We start from the raw sequence: 18,436 nt of genomic DNA, 5'->3' as shown, positions 1-18,436 counted from the left end.
GTTTTCTTAAAGTGTTATTTTTTTTTCTTACATAACAAACATGTCATACTTGCCTGTTCTGTGCAGAGGTTCTGCACAGAGCAACCCCGATCCTCCTCTTCTGTTGTACTCCACCGCCACTCCTGGCCCCTCCCTCCTGCCAAGTGGCGAGAGCAAGCTGCTTGCTATGGGGGCACCCAAGCAGGCTTCATTCAGACACAGCGCGCAGCTCAGCCCCTGCTCTCTCCTCATTGGCTCACTGGCTGTGACAGCAGCGGAAGCCAATAATGCCCACTGCTGTCTCATCCAATGAGGAGAGACAAACCCCACGGAGAGCCGAGGCTCATGTCGTGCACATCGCTGGATTGAAATCGGGCTCAGGTAAGTATAAAAAGTAAAAAGAGGAATGCATCGAACAGTGATTGCTATTGTATTCCTTATCTATGGTTATGAAAGTATTTGATTTTTCACAACACTGGTCCTTTAAGATTGCTAATTTTGGTGATCTAAAATATTGGTGGAGATTCAAGGTCATGCTATTTACAAAGGATGGATGACATAAGAAATGACAGAGTACTTCTCTCTTACCCGCAGAGACGAGGACAACTGCTGTAAACAAACTCATCTCCTCCTCACTAAGATGCAGTGCTTTAAGCTTCTCGCTGAATTCAAACACAGAGTTCAGCAGCTCGCCAGCGCCCATAAAGCGCAGCTCATCCACATTGTACTTGCTCCCACTTAGAAAGGTGACAGTACGATCCTTCGCATCAAACAGTGATGCAAACCGAACCATCAAAACCTGGCAAAAGAAAACACATTGTTGTTTTATACAAGAAAGAGGCCTTTAATTACTGCTCCAGAAAAATACAAAGACATGATTCAGCTCCTCCCTAATGCTGTTTAGCTTGATCTAAAATAATACTTGAAATCAGTCTATGTATTCTTCTATGATGCTGTCTCAGCAATCTGGCGACGATAGGAGTCTATTTATAAAAATCCTAATGTGCGGATGTCTGAGCATTTGCACAGCCATAATGAATAATTTCTGCAATGTGTCATTTCTGTAATGTGTCTAAAATGTTTAATTTTATATGATGGTCAGCTCCATCTAGTGGCCAAAATGTAGTATTTTCCTGAATTGAGGTATTTTAGTAAAATCATGGCATAATGGCGACTAGATGGAGCTGACAATCACAAGAAATAAACATATTAGACACATTATGTGGATACAGAGAATTTTTTTTATTAACAGAAACCATACTGTTAACCACTGGAAATGTTAGGAGATTGTTAACACCTTCACTTGAACTACAGCTGGCCAACACAAAATAGCTAAGCATGTCTGATTATTCTTTTTATAGAAACCTGTAATAATAAAAAAAAATCTTTATGTTGGTGTTACAGACCTCTTGAAATATTAGAATAGTGCATCCTTACCACTCAGGGATTACCCTTAACCTCCCTGGCAGTATGATTATGTCAGATTTTTGCGTCTCAAAGCGGTACATTGTTTCGCATGGAGATTTGGCGTTTTATATTGTGGGCCTGTAATTCTTAGGAATAACACACTTAAATCTGTCCAAACAAGAGTCTAGTAGACATCCGGTTATGATAACGTATGAAACACAAAATCATAAATTATAATATAATAAATGACTATAAATAATTATAACAAATAATAATAAAAAAAATGTATTCAATAGTGTAATGAAATCAAAAACAATGAAATTTGCTCAGTTGCAGAATTGTCGTTGTCGTTACTTTCAGTGTTTGATGACGAATTTCCCCACAAATCGCTATCGCTCAATTCTGCGAGTGATTCTTATTTATTATTGCTGTTTTCTAGCTGGTCTAAAACCACTTTTGACGTAAAGGGACACTTTTTGGTTGCCATGGACAATCTCAAGTTTCGAGGCAGAAAGAACCGCATATGTAATATAAAGCTGCATGCATGGCATTGGACAAAAGCACTAAGGACAAAAGAGAAGTGAAATGATTTGATACAGTAATGTAATCTGTAAGATTACAATGTACTGAATGCGTTTTGTTTTTTGCACTTTTTGAATTTGTTGCTGGGCTCCGTTACCCGTGCTTTGCGACGCTCGCAGGAAATGGAGCTCAGCACACAGTACATCAAGTGGAGTACACAGCCTGGGGACACAACGATGGGACATCGCAGGATCCTAGGGACAAAGTAAGTAACTTTTCCTAGGATATTGTGATGCAATCCCGAGTGTGGCTCGGGGTTACCGCTTTTGGTAATGAAAATTCACCCCAAGCCACACTCGGAATTACCGCCAGGGAGGTTAAAGTGGGTTCAGGGACAGAAGCTGGGGGGGGGACTTTGATTAAAAAAGACTTTACAGCAGTGGTCATCAACCCTGTCCTCAGGGCCCACTAACAGGCCAGGTATGCAAGATAACTGAAATACATCTCAGGTGATATCATTTGCTGCTCAATGATTACAGTATTCTAGTATGCATCTCCCCAAGGTGGTAATACATAAAACCTGGTTTGTTGTGGGCCCTGAGGACAGGGTTGATGACCATGCTTTACAGGTCTCTTTTGGCAAATCTAACTGGTTGCCATTTTTAAAGCGGGATTTTAGTTCTGTTTTATTATTTGCATCTGGGTTCATTTTGTTCTCCATTACCAATAATAAGAAGAACACATTTCCAGAGCAATCACTTGAGCCAGCAAAAGCCATGGTATCATTTTTTTTATTGGCTGTGTTGCAGATGTAGTTTGTGAACAAGGTTTAATCAACTGCTACTGCAAAGAGTATCAACAGCAGTTTTGAGCAAACTGATAATTGTGAAGTTTACAAATGACAGTGGAGAAAGAGCTGGAGGAGGCAGAAAAGAGTTCCGCCATGTTCCCAACTGCAAAACTGGGTGTGAGGGCCACATGACAAGGCCTGGCAGGCTGGATTCGGCCCACGGACCTTGTGTTTGACATATGTGCTATAGAGGTAGCATATGACAAGATTCTTCCCTCTGTCACTACAGCATGGCAATGCAGAATCTGCATCACTTTATTTTTCCGAAGTGTCCATAATTGCAAAATCAAGAATGAGTGCCAAAGGAGACTACAGCTCAGGTAGCACTACCCATAGCAATGCCCCTGCACTGTAAAACAATCAGGCCTAGATAGGTAACTCAGACATTGGTGAGCAGAACTTGCAGGCCTGAGTGTAGTTTTGAGCTCATATGATCTCCTCTGGTCTGCTCAAGCTCTGTTAGTCTACACTACATGGCCAATTCTCTGTATCTTATGCACATTTACCTCTTGCCTCCTGTATTCTAAAGAGATGACTGTGTAGTGTCAGTATTGATTTTGCAATTATGGACACTTCGGAAAAATAAAGTGCATTTCCCTAAGCAAAGATGTATTTACCATAAAGAAGCATACGTGGCATGTCTTATGAGCCTGTACTTATAATAAATAATAATAAAATCTCACCTCAAACGTTCCAGCTTTCAGCAAGTTAACCTGATCATACTGTGAAAGGTCCCTAAATCCTGGAATGCGCTTGGCAAATTCCACCACTTCTTTCACCGCCGGTGTAAAACTCATGGAGAACTCTTCCCAGATTTGAGGTCCAGATTTATTTGGGTCCATGTAAGGAGACACGCTCATTGGACAAACCTGCAAAGTGTAACACCTAGTAAGTATACAAAAGTAACACCAACATAAAGGCTGTGGGGGTTGATTTCCTAAAACTGGAGAGTGTAAAATCTGGTGCAGATGTGCATGGTAGCCAATCAGCTTCTATCTCCAGCTTGTTCAAATAAGCTTTGACAAAAAACCTGGAAGCTGATTGGTTTGTATGCACAGCTGCACTAGATTTTGGACTCTCCAATTTCAGTAAATCAACCTCTGTATATTGTCCGATTTAGATTCAAAGATGCCCTCCAATACTGCATTTAAAAACATAACCACCATAACAATTCACAAAAGGTATTTAAAAAAATAAAAAAACAACACAACACACATACATGAAGGCCAGTGTATGCAAATACTGGGGGTTATTTACTAAAGGAAAATCCACTTTGCACTACAGGTGCAAACTAAAAGTGCAAAGTGCACTTGAAATTGCAATGAAAGTGCACTTGGAAGTGCAGCCACTGTAGATCCGAGGGGGACATGCAAGGAAAATTAAAAAAAGCATTTTAGCTTGCACATGATTGAATTTAATCAGCAGAGCTTCCCCTCATTTCAGATCTACCCCTCAGATTTACAGCGACTGCACTTCCAAGTGCACTTTTAGTGTAATTTCAAGTGCACTTTGCTTGTAGTGCAAAGTAGATTTGCCTTTCATAAATAACTTACACTGTGTCACATGTTGAAAGTACACGCCAATCAAATATGAAAATGAAGCCTTGAGATGCATACATGAACACAGTACCCCACTCAGGGCTTTAGTTTCCAGGTATTGCTGTAGTGCCCCAGCACACTCCCTTTTGGGAATAATCTGGTAACCTCTTTCAAACCTGTATAATGGAGGAGAGCGATTTCCAGATACACCCACTGTAGGCCTCTTGCGGTCTCTCCTACAGAAAACCTAATGTATTAAAGTTCCCATCCTAGTATTATTTTCCCAGAATGTAAGGCATTCTATGAATGGAGGAGAGCAGTCATCCATCCACCCCACCTGCATTCGCAGAATGCCTTGCTTTGTGGGAAAATAATACTAGGAGTTTTGTGAATGGCCAGGAGGACATAAAAAGGAGGGCAGACAGAGTGATCCTGCACAGTCACAGCCTCTCATGCCCGCAGCACCAGAAGATCACTGGGGAGTATCTGGCATCACCAAGACAAGAATCATCCAGGAGCACCTAAGATACTATATGCTTCATTAGTGGTGTAATCTGTCTGCAAAGGATTACATACAACTCATATTATAGGAAAGAGAGTGGACTTTTTTACTTAAAGCAAACATATTTTGCCCAAACCCAACAAAGCAACAAGTTTACTTTGATTCCCCTCTCAGCAGAAGAACGTTTGCCTTTCCTTCACTCCTCCTATGGATTCATTCAGTGGCTGGGGAAAAGGAGGCCTTATATAAGCTTTGGGCCACTCTATTCAGAGCTTACACACCACTAAAGGCTCTCTTCCTACCCCTAAAATTACCATGCATCTGCATTATAAGGGGAGAAGTACTCAACCTAAAGGAAGCATGCATACCTGACAATGTCTTTTTTTTTTTTGTCCCAAAAAATTGGGTTATCAAAAATTAAATAAATTCTATACTGTTGGGTGGCCTGCATTATAAAAAAAAAAAAACCTTGGTAGGCATGTTGTTTCCCATTTTAAGCTGACCTCCAGGTTTCATTTAACTTTAAATAATTCATTTGTACCAAGCTTGTCCAAACAGACTATTTACTTCATTAATATTTGCGGCGGTTGATGATGTCATCAGCCCATTTTTTTCCACCTCTGCCAGAGGAAGCTTTGTCATAGAATGCAAAGCTCCAAAAGCAGAACGCTGCGCAGCCCACCTACATTTTCTTCTGAGAGTGGAATGGGAAGTTCTTGTCCTGCTGTATACCAGGGGTCCCCAAACTTTCTAAATAAGGGGCCAGTTTACTGTCCCTTGGGCTTTAGGGGGGCCGGACTGTGGTCAGGGGGAGTAGAAAATGCAACAGCATCAGTACCCTATCATTGGTTTCAGTGGGAGACATACTGCCTGATTGATGGTGTCAGTTGGTGGAATAGTTCCCCAAGGGCCAAAAAAGGCAAGCAAAGGGCCACATCAGGCCCTTGGGCCATAGTTTGGAGACAGCTGCCAGTGGCAGTAAAAAATGTCCTGGCATCAGTGGGATTAAACAATGCCACATCTTCAGTGGGGAGAATAAAGCCCCATCATTGGTGTCTGTGGGAGGAATAGTGTCTCATAATTGGTATCAATGGGAGGAATAGTGGTCCATCATTGGTGTCTGTAGTGCAAGCAAAGGGTCACATTCGGAGACCACTGCTGTATACTAAGCTAATGCTACATACAATTCAAGCTGCGCATGCAGCAGTCCAAATTAACTATTTAAATAAAAAACATGGAGATTAGCTTTAACACTTTATGTCTGCTTGAGATTACCTTTAAAACAAGGAATGCAGAAACACAACAGAAATGTAACGTACCCACAGACACTGGATAAATATTGTCTGGTAACAGGAATTTGAACATGCTGGATTCTAGCATTTGCCCAATTTCAATTTGTTCTCTATATTAAAACAAAAACAAGCCCAGTGCCAGCCAGGTTCACACCACAAATGGTTCATATATCAAGCACTAATAAGTATTTTTTTGAGTGGTTTGTACAATATTTTCACAGTGGAAACCCAACATATCTGTGAGTAGTTCTAAACAATATATAAACCAAAAAAGTTTGTACCAAATACATTCTTCTTCCTCTATTGCACGGATAGCCATTCATGCGCTCAGCCTGAGATACGTCAATCGTGGGTGTTTTACGGAACTCCTTGTGGGAATAGCTATTAGAAATGTTTATTTTCTGTTCATTAGAGTAGTAAACGGCATGGGCATAGGGACAACCCATGTTGTTTTTGCCCCTATGTTGTCCATTCATGTAGTTCTGGGTTTCACTGACAGGACAGTGAGCAACATTGACAACACTATTGAATTGAATATTGTTACCGTTACTGTATTTAACATTGTTCATCCTTTCTTCCCTGTGGTGGCTGGCTTCACCTTTAAATTCAGAAGTCTCCTGATTGTACATGAAGGTCTCTCTGTGAGCTCTAGTAACTGTACCAATGACGTCCTCCTTACTAATGTCTGAAGATGGAGGAGCTGGATTAAGTGAAGATGAGGAGGGTGACGTGGGGCTTTTTTCAGGATATTGCTGAGCCTTGCTGTCTAGATTTTCTTGAACAGGGTGCGGCACAGGTGGCAAAACTGATGGTGAAGCTTGGTAATCTGGCAGTGCTTCTTGAGGTCCCGAGCTACCGAACTGACTGTTCATCATAGTCTTCATGGCAGACTGCATTTCCATCAGCATTCTTTGTTTTTCACGTTTTGGGATGCGACCAAAACGAACAGCTGTCGAAGAAAGACAAAATGAGAAGAGAAATGAAAGACAGATCATCCTAATTCACTCCCATCTTTGGCATATAACCAATACAACTAATGTTGTGAGCAAGCGCGGTATACCCGTGTGAAATGTCAACCTTGGTCCTGTATTGCCTGTCTGGCATGCGACAATAAAGATTTCTTCTAAGCAAACATCTGGTTCCAGTGTGCGGCCACTCTCTTCTTTCTACATAACCAATAAAGGAACCGCCATGATTCTGTCTTTGGATGATGCATCAGAGATGTTCTCAAGGAAGATAGGAAACTTAGGAGGGGGCATTTATGAACAAATGAAAGAAAGCAATCAGAAACATAAGTGGAAATGTTGCCCATAACGACCAAATTCCTTATTCAAATTTTTTCCAGACAATTAACCACTTCCCACCTGTAGGACATCCTGGACTTTCAGTAGTTGTACCAGGATGATGCTTGCAGCCACAGGCATCATCCCAGTATCTTTTTTTTTCAGGCAACGGGAGGGGACATCCCCCTCCCATCAGCACCTCCCTGGGTTCTCCCATGCGATTGGGGAGCCGGTATCTGACCCAGCAGTACCGCCGGGTTATCATAGAGCTGGTCATGGATTGGATAGTCCCTGGCCATCACTATGGTCCTGGGAGGCCAAAAGTGAGGTCATAATGTCACATCTGGTTCTGACAGATGTAAACACTGCCATCTTTTTCTGGAATATGGAGATTAATGTTTTTGGGTAGAGGAATGTTCTGGGGTCTTTTAGACGTCTCCATAAAAAGGACATGTCATGCCTTATTTTTTATCACAAGGGATATTTACATTTCTTGCAAAAGAAATAAAATTATCCAAACACATATGTAGGTCGCAGCTGCATAAGTAAAAGGCATTTGCACCACACATATGAGCTATCGCCGCAAAGTTATAGTGAGAGCAATAATTCTTGCTCTAGACCTTCTCTGTAACTCGAATTTGGTAACCTGTAACTGGGCATAACATCATCTTTCATAATTTACTAAAAAATCGGGTCATATATTGTGTTTTTTGCATACCCCCCCCCAAAAAAAAAAACGCTGCATAAATAAATACTCTGTGACATACAAAATTGCAACATCCACCATTTTATTCTCTAGGGCCTCTGCTTCAAAAATATACATACTGTTTGGGGGTCCTGAGTAATTTTCTAGCAAAAACATTAAATGATGAGTTTTACATGTAGTAGGGAAATGTCAGAAATGGCCTGGGAGGGAAGTAGTTAAACAAGACTGCTGGCTGGACACTATAGGCAACAATACTTCTTTTGTTCCCATCTTATTTTCTCCATAAAGGCCTCCCTTAATAGAACTATGTAAAATAAATCTGTATTAACTTTAGAACATCTCATGCTTTTGGAGAGAGGAGGTTGCATGTAGCAGATCTGGACAGTAGATGGCAGATATGGTTCAAGCACATGCATTTATTGTGGTAGTTTTGCCCCTTTTGTACAATCTTTTTAGTCTATAAATATGTATATTGTCAGGAGTCAAAAGGACTGTCTGGCCTATAAAGGAGAGAAAGGGGTGCACTTGGGCACTGGCTTATCATGATGGAACAAAACAAAATCTGGCCAATAACACAAGACTCTGCTGATGACATTGCTCCCTGACGCTTGGCCTGGGCTTGATGCCTACACACATTTGATCATTACCCAGTCCAACTCAAAACAGGCAGGTTTATTTAAATGTTCTCTTATGTCTGTAGGCACCTAGTCCGACTGCAACCAGCCAGATCAGGGGAGGGACATTCTCTAACTCTGTAGGAACCGTTACTCAGCTTCATTCATTTCACGTCCTAGCCCTGGATCACACCAGCACGGCTTTTAAATCAAGCTACTTAAATGCGATTTCAAAGCCACAGATCAGTGCACTTTGCACCCCCGATTTCATTTCGGCTTGCAACTTCAATTAACAGAAGTCTATGCAAGTGGCAATGAAAATCACAAAAAATAAATAAATGTTCTTAATGTGCCCCGTTTACACCATAACATTGGTATCACATGCAGATTTTTTTCTGTGCAGGAATTTGCAATGTTTATGCAGTTTTCTGCATGGGAAAAAACCGACATGACATCAACATTGATGTAAATAGGGCACATAACTGACATGCATGAAAACTGATGTGAAAATGATGTCTCTGCAAGTGAAATCTGCACAGTTTTCCCATCAGTTTTCATGCACCTATGATGTGAACGAGCCCTTAAAGCTTTTTTTTAAGAGAGCTCTTTATGTTCTAAAAAATAAAACTTGTCATTTTGTTCATTTATGGAAAAGTGACCTGTTGTCTAAGGGCATTTGTCAACAGGCTTTTGCTTGCTTCAAGTGAGTCTTGCATTCCTATACAAGTCAATGGTTATGCAAAACCAATTTGAAGCAGGTCAAATGCAGGTCAGAAGGAGGTCAAATGCAGGTTTAAATACACTGGTTATTAAATTCTGATTGATCTCAAAAGTGTGTTAAACTAATGTCATCAACACAGGCCCCAAGAAATGCAGGATCGTTGCTGAGCTTCCCCAAAGCTCCGTTCACCTGTGGGAAGCCTTGGAAATAAACAGAACATCTGCATATGAGGGATCATGTAACCTTCTTTTCCTACCACAATGTAGTGATCTGTGGCCAATTATCAGGCCCAACATCACATACAGCTGGAGAGGGGAGAAGGTCATGGACCCTCCAACACAGGTTGACATGAAGCTTATACAGGTATTAGACACAGGGCTCCAGCAGGTTAACAGAGAGATGAGGAGCGGCAATATGAACTATAAAGAGAACCTGTCACTTTGACCTGAATGGGCAAAGTGACAAATTTTGACAAGAATAGGAGGAGATCATGTATTTACCATTGACATAAACTGCTTTTCAACCTGTAGCTGCTTTCACTGAGAATGCAAATGATAGAACACAAACACGGTTACCCCCTTGTGAGAATCTCACCCCATAGGCCCATAGGCCAGTGTACTTCCAGCAATGATAAATGTGTAAGGCATTTCACATACCATCCCTGGACATGCCGACAGACAAACATTTCTTGAAGCGGCATTGCTGGCAGCGATTTCGGTTCATCCTCATGATAGAACAGCTCTCATTCTTGAGGCACTTTTTGTACTGGATGTTTTGTTGTATGCTTCTTCTGAAAAAGCCCTAGAAACACACAACAACCCCTTAACCAATAGATATATATATATAAATATATCCAAGTGCATGTGTGTATCATTTATTGTAAAGGCAATCAGAATGCAGAATTATCTGTCAAAGAGAGATCTGAGAGATAACAGAATACATTAAAGAAAAATAATTATATTGATCCTCAATTCTAATAAATATAATATTATATTAAATCATAAATCGAAATGTAATTAATAGTATTCTGCATGGGAGTGAATGATCCATGTGGCAATCATGAAGGAAATAACCCCCTATCACCACCATGATAAAATAATTACCAGGTTCCTCACAAGTTGCGTTTACCATCCTTTGGATCAACACTACTAGAGTTAGTAATGGCTTTTCTCAAAATTTTTAACACAGAGGAACCCCTAAAATAATTTAGGTCTCATGGAGCAATTTATTAGGGGTCATTGGGGAAAATGCCCCCTTACAGTGGTGGTCAAAATGCCACACTTAAAGACAAATAAAAAGATCATTGGTGTCATGGCACTGGCTCTGCCAAGTGGCATTGGCCCTGCAACTTTGAAGACACCATCAAAATGGGAGGTAAACTAGCCACAGCTTAAGGGACAAATTGACCTGTTTAAAGTCACGAAGACATGTCTGAGCATAGTGGACTCTTACCTTTATTCAATTGTAATTACTGAACTAAAGAGCTGAATTTTCATTTGTGAAGCACAGAACCAAAGCTGCAATGTTCATATGTGTAAGTTAACAGTACTGCGAAATGAAAGGACCCCATCACAAAAATATTGCATCCTTACAACCGTATGCTCTTAACACAGGTAATGTTGGAATTCTTAGATACATTTTTTATATAGGCCATTTTTTTTTGGACAGCTTGAGCTGCATGTAAATTCATAGAAAAATAGTAATAAGAAATAAAATACTAAAAAAAGAATTTATATATGAAATTCTACTATTACAAGTACTAACAGCATACAGTTGAAAGAACACAGTCTTATTTAAAGTATACCTATAGGCAAAAATACATTTTTTATTTTTGCACTTTGGATAGAGCAAGGGAGGGTCATAACCTGTCAGATTGTTTTTCGCCATCTATGTCCTATTGTGGAGATTTCCCTTCACTTCCTTTCCCAAAGCCAAACAGGAAGTGAGGGGAAAACTCTGCAAATTAATGGAATTCCTTGGGGACCCCCAAGTCACCATAAATCTTGTCCCCATTGGAAGATTTCCCTTTTATTACTTTTCTGGGGACAACCCAAAATTTGGGTTTTTATTTAACTTTCAATGATAATGGTAAACAGGACACAGAGGGGATATATCTCCTGAACAGGTGCACTGACAGCAATAAAAACTGACAAGCATTCTAATCCCTCTCCACTCTATGCAAAACTGAAAAAAAAGTTTTGCCTTTAAGTATACTTTAAACTCAATTTTAGAGGTTTCATGTGAAAATCTAATTTATTATGCCTAGAAGGAATGTTAAGGACTCATTTACATTAGCGGCAGCTCCTGCCACCCCCATGAAAACACATCCACAGTGGACAACTTTTCGACAGGCCGTTTGGAGGTTATTGGTCAACACCTCTTTTATCCCTGAAAAGCCTGCAACACTCCACCGCAGCCATATATATTGCACGAGATTGCAAGATGGTTGCGGCACAGCCCCATTTATTTGACAACAGGGTATTTTGTTTTGCTGTCGCAGGTGTACTACCCTCTCCGGCCAGAGTATTGGGTTAAAACCGACACTCGGGAGTAGGTAAAACCACCATGGTTCAAATGCCTATTTTTACTTTCCCCCCCTGGCTGCAAATGTGAACGAGCGCTAAATCCTAATTCTTTTGAACCCAGTGGCTATGTATGCCACCTCATAATGCCTAATATCTTTACAGATATCACATCTTTAAGGTGGTTTTAGAGCAGTGTCATTTCTCAAACTTCACCAGGTTCAAAGCATGGGTACACAGTATCAGAGGAAAGGTTGCAATCAGTTTTTGAATTACTAAACATAAAAACTATTCTCAAGGAATAGTCCTGAGACATACAAACATACATATATACACACACACACACACACACACATATACATATATATATATATATATATATATATATATATATATATATATATATATATACACATATATATACACACACACACACACACACCAGAAGAAGACACAAACCATACACTGAATAGCTACTATTACTTTTTTACTAATGACAATTTATAAACCAAACCAGCTGTGTGAATTGACGGATTAAATAGCAGCTGGATAAAAGCCAACCGTATACAGTAAAACCTTGGATTGCAAGCATAATTTGTTCTAGAAACATACTTGTAATCCAAAGCACTCTTATAGCAAAGCAAATTTTCCCATAAGAAATAATGGAAACTCAAATGATTCATTCCACAACCATCTATCCATAAGTTATAGTCCATAAAAAAATTAAAAAAAGATTATAGCAATGTGATAGGTTGTATAACCATAAAATGTCCATCCAAAAATGGCAGCCTCCAATGGATTAGAAGCAAAATCCAGCAGGAGCTACACAGTATAAAAGAGAAGAGAGATGCCTCTAAGTGTAGCAATATGGTTACATTTAATGAAGGTAAAACATTTAGCAACTCACATGGTTGATGATTAAAAGAGGCACATCTAAGTATGCAGGCATCCGGGGTAAAGCTGTCCCAAATAGATCATCCACTGCACTGCCGACTCTCACCGATGTCAGTCTGCAATCGTGACCGGGAAGACTACCCTGGAGTAGAGCGATCTGAAAGCGAGGCCTGAACCACTCGTTGAACGCAGCATGGAAGAGCATGGCATGGTGATTGGCGGTGAGGAGGGTGGTCAGCTTTACCCCGGATGCCTGCATACTTAGATGTGCCTCTTTTAATCATGCCTCTCTTCTCCTTTATACTAAGTTGTGGCATGACGCTACTTGTATATTAAGACATTGCTTGTATATCAAGTCAAAATTTATTTTAAAATTTTGCTTGTCTTGGAAAACGCTCTCAAACCAAGTTACTCTTAAACCAATGTTTTACTGTATACTCAATCTGTGTATGTGAAACACATAAACAGTTGTGGATAAAGCTGACCTGAGAAGAACAGATAAACAAATCCTTCCTATAAGACCTCACATTTTGCTCTCCTTTTGTAAAATATTTCCAGATCTACAGGATCTTGCAGAACAAATATGAAGTCTCTTAAAAAGGTATAGAAGTTGGTATGTGATGGAGAAAATCTTTACCTTACATCCCTCACAGGCATGGACTCCGTAGTGAAATCCAGAGGCTACATCTCCGCACACCTTACACAGAAGTATCATCCCATTGAATTCTAAAATATAAAAGTTACATTGAAGTCAGACATAGGTATAAAAAAGCATAAGAAAATAAAGTAAAATAAATGTAATAAGGCATATAATAAACATGTTTGTGGCATTAATCTAGTGCATACTTTTTACCTCATAGAAAATATCTTATCTAGGTATGTGTTAGCCCAAGTTCACATTGAGGGCAGGTTTGAAATTGTGTGAGTTCAGCTGAACTCACACGATTTCAAACAGACAATGCAGTCCAACTTCGGACGTAATTTGACAGATATCTGTGCAGGTTCCTGCAAAGATGTCTATTCAAATCGCCCCCGAAGTCGCCAAAAGTAGTACAGGAATTACTTTTGGGAATTGGTGCAATAGCTACCGATTTGGCATGCAATTTGACATGTCAAATCGGCTCAATGTGAACGTGGGGTGAATGTCATATATATTTCTTCTCTCGTGCAACTGACACTTCACAAGTAATGAGTACCTGTCTCATTAAGGGGAACAATTACATTTTTACCTTTTCTATTGATATCAGCCCAGCAGGACTCATGATTGATTAGGAGAATGCTATCTGTGAGTCAGGATCTGCCTGACAGGAGCATAGTGCTAGGAGGAGGAGAGAGCAGAGTGATGATTCTATCAGTGTGCTGCCACTCCATCACTGTCCAGTCACAGGCCCAGGTGAGTTCTATAGAGAGAATTCAATTACATCAGATGTACCCAACAGCATTGGTGCCACATCCCAGAACAAAACAAAAAAAAGAGTAAATACTATGGAGAGGATTTTTAGGGGCACCAATATTATAATATAATACAAAATGTTTATTGTGAAATAGCTTAAAAACCAATGTGTAGGTCAGGCATCACTAAATGGCGGACCATGGTCCAGATCCAGACTGAGCCAATGTCCCATCCGGACCCGCCGTGGTCGTGCCCTTTAGGAGCCGGTTCTTACCCTCAGTCACCACTAGCACTGTCTTCTTTGCAGAGCTGACATGGGAAGGCAGCACAGCAATGGTTGGAGGGTGGGAGTTGGTCCAGTTAACTAATTGATTGCTAGGGCCATGCTGCATCCTAGCAACCAATCAGTTAACTGGGCAGCTCCTGCCCTTCTGTGGCTCACACCCTCTGCCGTGTGTCAGGTAGGACGGGGAAGAGGGCCCTGTCACTGCCATGAAGGATGGGGGAAGCCAGGACTGATGGGAAGGGGGTCCATAAACTAAAGTGAAGGAGGAAAGGGGTATAAAATAGAGGGGTCAGGAATGTTACGGGAGTGATATGAAGGGGGGGGGGTGTTATAGAAAGGGGAGAGGACAGGAATGTGAAGGAAGGCTGGGGACTGCAATATGAAGCAGGGGTGCTATAAAGGGTGTGATGACAAGAATGTGAAGGGGGCAATATGATGGGGGTCTGGAAACTACAATTTGAAGTAGGGTGGTGATGTAAAGGGGAGCCGAAAGACAAGAATGTGAAGGGAGGGATGATGTACAGGAGGGACTGAGAACACTCATGTAATAATAGGATTGTGATGTGAAAGATCTGAGGCTAGGTTCACATCTGCGTGTAAGTGGCCCATTTATTTCAGTGGGCTAGCTTATACACAGAAAACACAGAGAAAGAAGTCCCTGACCCTTTTTTTTTAATTGCGCCATACAGTTGCCTGGTGCTGTGGCACCATGCGGTTTGGCACTCCCAAAAAAAACACCTTTGCCAATGCACAGAGGTGCCATTAAGAATCAAACATGTGATTCGGACCTCTGCTGGAAGAAAATTTTACTGACTGGACCTTCATGAGTTTTAATTCAATACCCCTGCTGTAGGTTATAATTCATACAGATTACATGTGCATAACATGAAGGGATCCCTCTTTGTCATTCATGCTCCCTTGATGGATGGAGATTTTTTTGTTATGCACATGTAATTTATGAATTTTTACCCTACACATAGGTTTTTAAGATATTATACAATAAACGTTTTGCATTTTATTACAATATGAGTGCTATAGAGAGCTGTATTGCTCAACTACAGTGGAACCTTGAATTACAAGCATAATCCGTTTCATGAGAATGCTTGTAATCCAAAGCACTTGCATATCAAAGCGAGTTTCCCCATAGAAGTCAATGGAAACAAAGATAATTTGTTCCACATTGACTTCTATTGCATGCAATGCCGCATGTGGCCAGAGGTGGGGGGTGGAGCGCCAAAGAGCCTCAGAAATACTCGGGGGCAGCTCGGCTGAACTCGGGAACCCTCAGAAACACTCGGGAACTGAGTATTTCCGAGTGATTCTGAGTATTTCCAAACAGCTCCAAACCGTTCCGAGTGTCACCAGCGCCCCCACACCTCTGGCCAAATGCGTTACTGCACACCACATTAGCTTGAATTCTGCTTGTTTTGCAAGACAATACTCACAAACAGAGTCAGGATTTTATTTATTTTTTATTTGCTCGTCTTTCAAATCACTCGTTAATTGTGTCACTCATTAACCAAGGTTCCACTGCATAGCATAGTCTGCAGACTGGTCTCAGGAAGCACAAGATTGCCTGGATTGTAAGACTGGATGAAAAAAAATTACAATAGTACTGTCCCTTTGGGTCTTAACTCTACTGGGGCTTATATGGCTGGGAATGGCCCATAGACCAAATGGGGGACTCCAAATTTCTGTGCCCATGACTTGGGGGAAATTGTTTGGGGATTTTAGTGTTCTATTTTATTTCTGTGATTTGTATTTCTCTTTTTTCATTCAAAATAAACAAAATATGGAGAAAAAAATTACAATTGTTCTTGAATATATATTTCAGCTATGTATTTAGCGGCTTGCCTGAAAGCAGTATTGAACCCAAAAATAAACATTTATTATATTGAAGTTTACTCTCATTTTTAGATGTGACGGCTGTACGTTTTCTTTTTTAGTTTTTCTTTCTTCTATTTTCATTTGGTGATCTGGCCAGCAAGTCTGTTGTTTTTCAAAAGAACAAGCTCTCTTGCAGATGTATTAGTTGCATGAGACAAACCAAATCTGCTAGCACATCTAAGCCCCTGTACACACGGTCGGAGATTTCCACAACCAAATCCGTCGGATTTAGTCTGACGGATTGTGTCCGAAACTGTTGCATAAACACGGTCGGACTAAGTTGTCGAAAAATCCGATCATTCAGAACGTGATGACGTAATTTCGTTACGATGGGACTAGATTCAGGCTAGTAGCCAATAGCTTTGATGTAGGAATTTGATCTGAGCATGCGTGGCACTTGGTCTGATCAAAATTCTCTACACATGATCGGATTACGTCCGACCGGCCCAGTTGGTCGGGAAATATTTCCAACATGTTGGAAAATTAGGTCCGACGGAGATTCGGATGGAATCAGTCCGATGCATACCACACACAGTCGGACTATCTGACGACATGGTCCGATAAGACTCATTCCGACAGATTCTCCGACCATGTGTACGCGGCATTACACTCCCCTCAACCTCACCTCCGACTGACAATGCTGCTGTCCAAATGTGCCCCCCCCCCCCCCCCCCGAGCTTATTCACCCCAGAGTGGGGACACTCTAATACAAGGTGTGTTACTGGCCAGATCACCAGGTAAAAAGCCTTAAAAAAAAAAAAAAAAAGGGGAAGAGAAAACGAATGCGGCCACCGCATCTAATGATGGGTAGGCTGCAATATATTACATTTTTGGTTTTGTGTTTAATACCGCTTTAAGTTCAAGGTAAATGCCATCTAGTATCAGGTTTATTTACAAAAATTAAATTACAGGATACGGATTACTCACTCGAGGTGAGGCCTGCGTGGCTTTTGGTCAGGATTGCTGCACTTGTGTAGGTTGTCCTTATGCACAGTGTGTCCACCTGTTGGTTCCTCTGAGATTCCTCCATGTTGAACAGGAGGTTTCCACTGGAAAGGTCACTTCTTCTGGTGTTCCCATTGCCACTGCTGCCACTGCTGCCACTGTTACTCCCCTCAGAGGCAGAGCTGCTGGGGGAAGATGGCAGAGAGGACGAAGACTGGAAACTGCTATTGGAGCTCTCGCTGTGGCAGGAGGAAGGGCTGGAGGCTGAGCTGGAGGAGCGGATGTATGCAATGACGCCACCTAGACCAAACAGTGTAAAACCAATTCATGATTTAGACAGTTACATCGTGAACTCAGTTCAGACAAAACCCACATGTTTATAAAGACTTTCAGATCTTTACCAGTCATTTGGTTGGAGAATGAGCTAAATAATAATGGCAAACACTACTAAACGTGGACATCTGAAGAGTATATCCACCACCCTGCCTCTTCAATATCCCGCCATGGAGAAGTGGGAATTGTGTTTACCTCATACTGGGATGATCATAAATATGTTGAAAATAGGCAGTAACCAATGTTCCTACACCGAGAGATTTGGATGGATTGTATTTTAGTTGGAAATTAAAGTGGAAGTCCAATTGAAAATTTTTCTATTAATTATATGTAAAATATCTTTATCTTTGACATTATTCATTTTCTGTACAGCCGATTGCCAAGCTTAGAAAGTCTAATCAAAGCCAAACAATCAGCTTCTTCCTGTTCTTCAGGGACAACCTTATTTCACTTTATAATCACTTCCTGAAAACATTGTCCTTCTCTTCTACACTCCCCTCCCCCCATCCCTCCTCTCCTTTTTAGACAGGCATGCCTAGACCTGCCAAGCCCCACCCCCATCCCTCCTTCATGTGTTTTGGATAGCAGCTTCTCCTGAGAAAGAGGCTTTGGAAGTCAGTTCTGTTTGTTAGAACTATAATATAGATTACAGTGCAACATGCTGTAGATTTTGTACAGTGCCAGGTGGTTGTTTCTGCATGGCACTGTGATGGGCACAGTGTGCATGGTGTGGCACGGATGGCACAGTGTGCATGGTGTGGC

At 41.0% G+C, this 18,436-nt stretch overlaps 1 protein-coding gene across 3 annotated transcripts in view; it reads right to left on the bottom strand.

The window, feature by feature from the left end:
• The window catches only part of NR1D2 (nuclear receptor subfamily 1 group D member 2), a 54,377-nt gene that overhangs the window by 16,173 nt on the left and 19,768 nt on the right, over positions 1–18,436 (bottom strand). For all 3 annotated transcript variants that reach the window (XR_013277549.1, XM_077491419.1, XM_077491418.1), the window contains exons 2-7: positions 17,324–17,641; positions 13,468–13,556; positions 10,071–10,215; positions 6,372–7,039; positions 3,442–3,627; positions 568–778 (exon numbers count right to left, since the gene is read on the bottom strand). Coding sequence is in view for 2 of the 3 variants with exons in the window: in XM_077491419.1 (XP_077347545.1) it covers positions 568–778; positions 3,442–3,627; positions 6,372–7,039; positions 10,071–10,215; positions 13,468–13,556; positions 17,324–17,641 (1,617 nt within the window). In the remaining variant the exon portion in view is untranslated. The remainder of the gene's footprint in view (positions 1–567; positions 779–3,441; positions 3,628–6,371; positions 7,040–10,070; positions 10,216–13,467; positions 13,557–17,323; positions 17,642–18,436) is intronic.

Source organism: Lithobates pipiens, unplaced genomic scaffold (genome assembly GCF_037356315.1).
Source record: "Lithobates pipiens isolate NorthernLeopardFrog02 unplaced genomic scaffold, aLitPip1_a1.2 Scaffold_19, whole genome shotgun sequence".
NCBI classification, from domain to species: Eukaryota; Metazoa; Chordata; class Amphibia; order Anura; family Ranidae; genus Lithobates; species Lithobates pipiens.
This window is presented reverse-complemented; position numbering and strand designations above follow the sequence as displayed.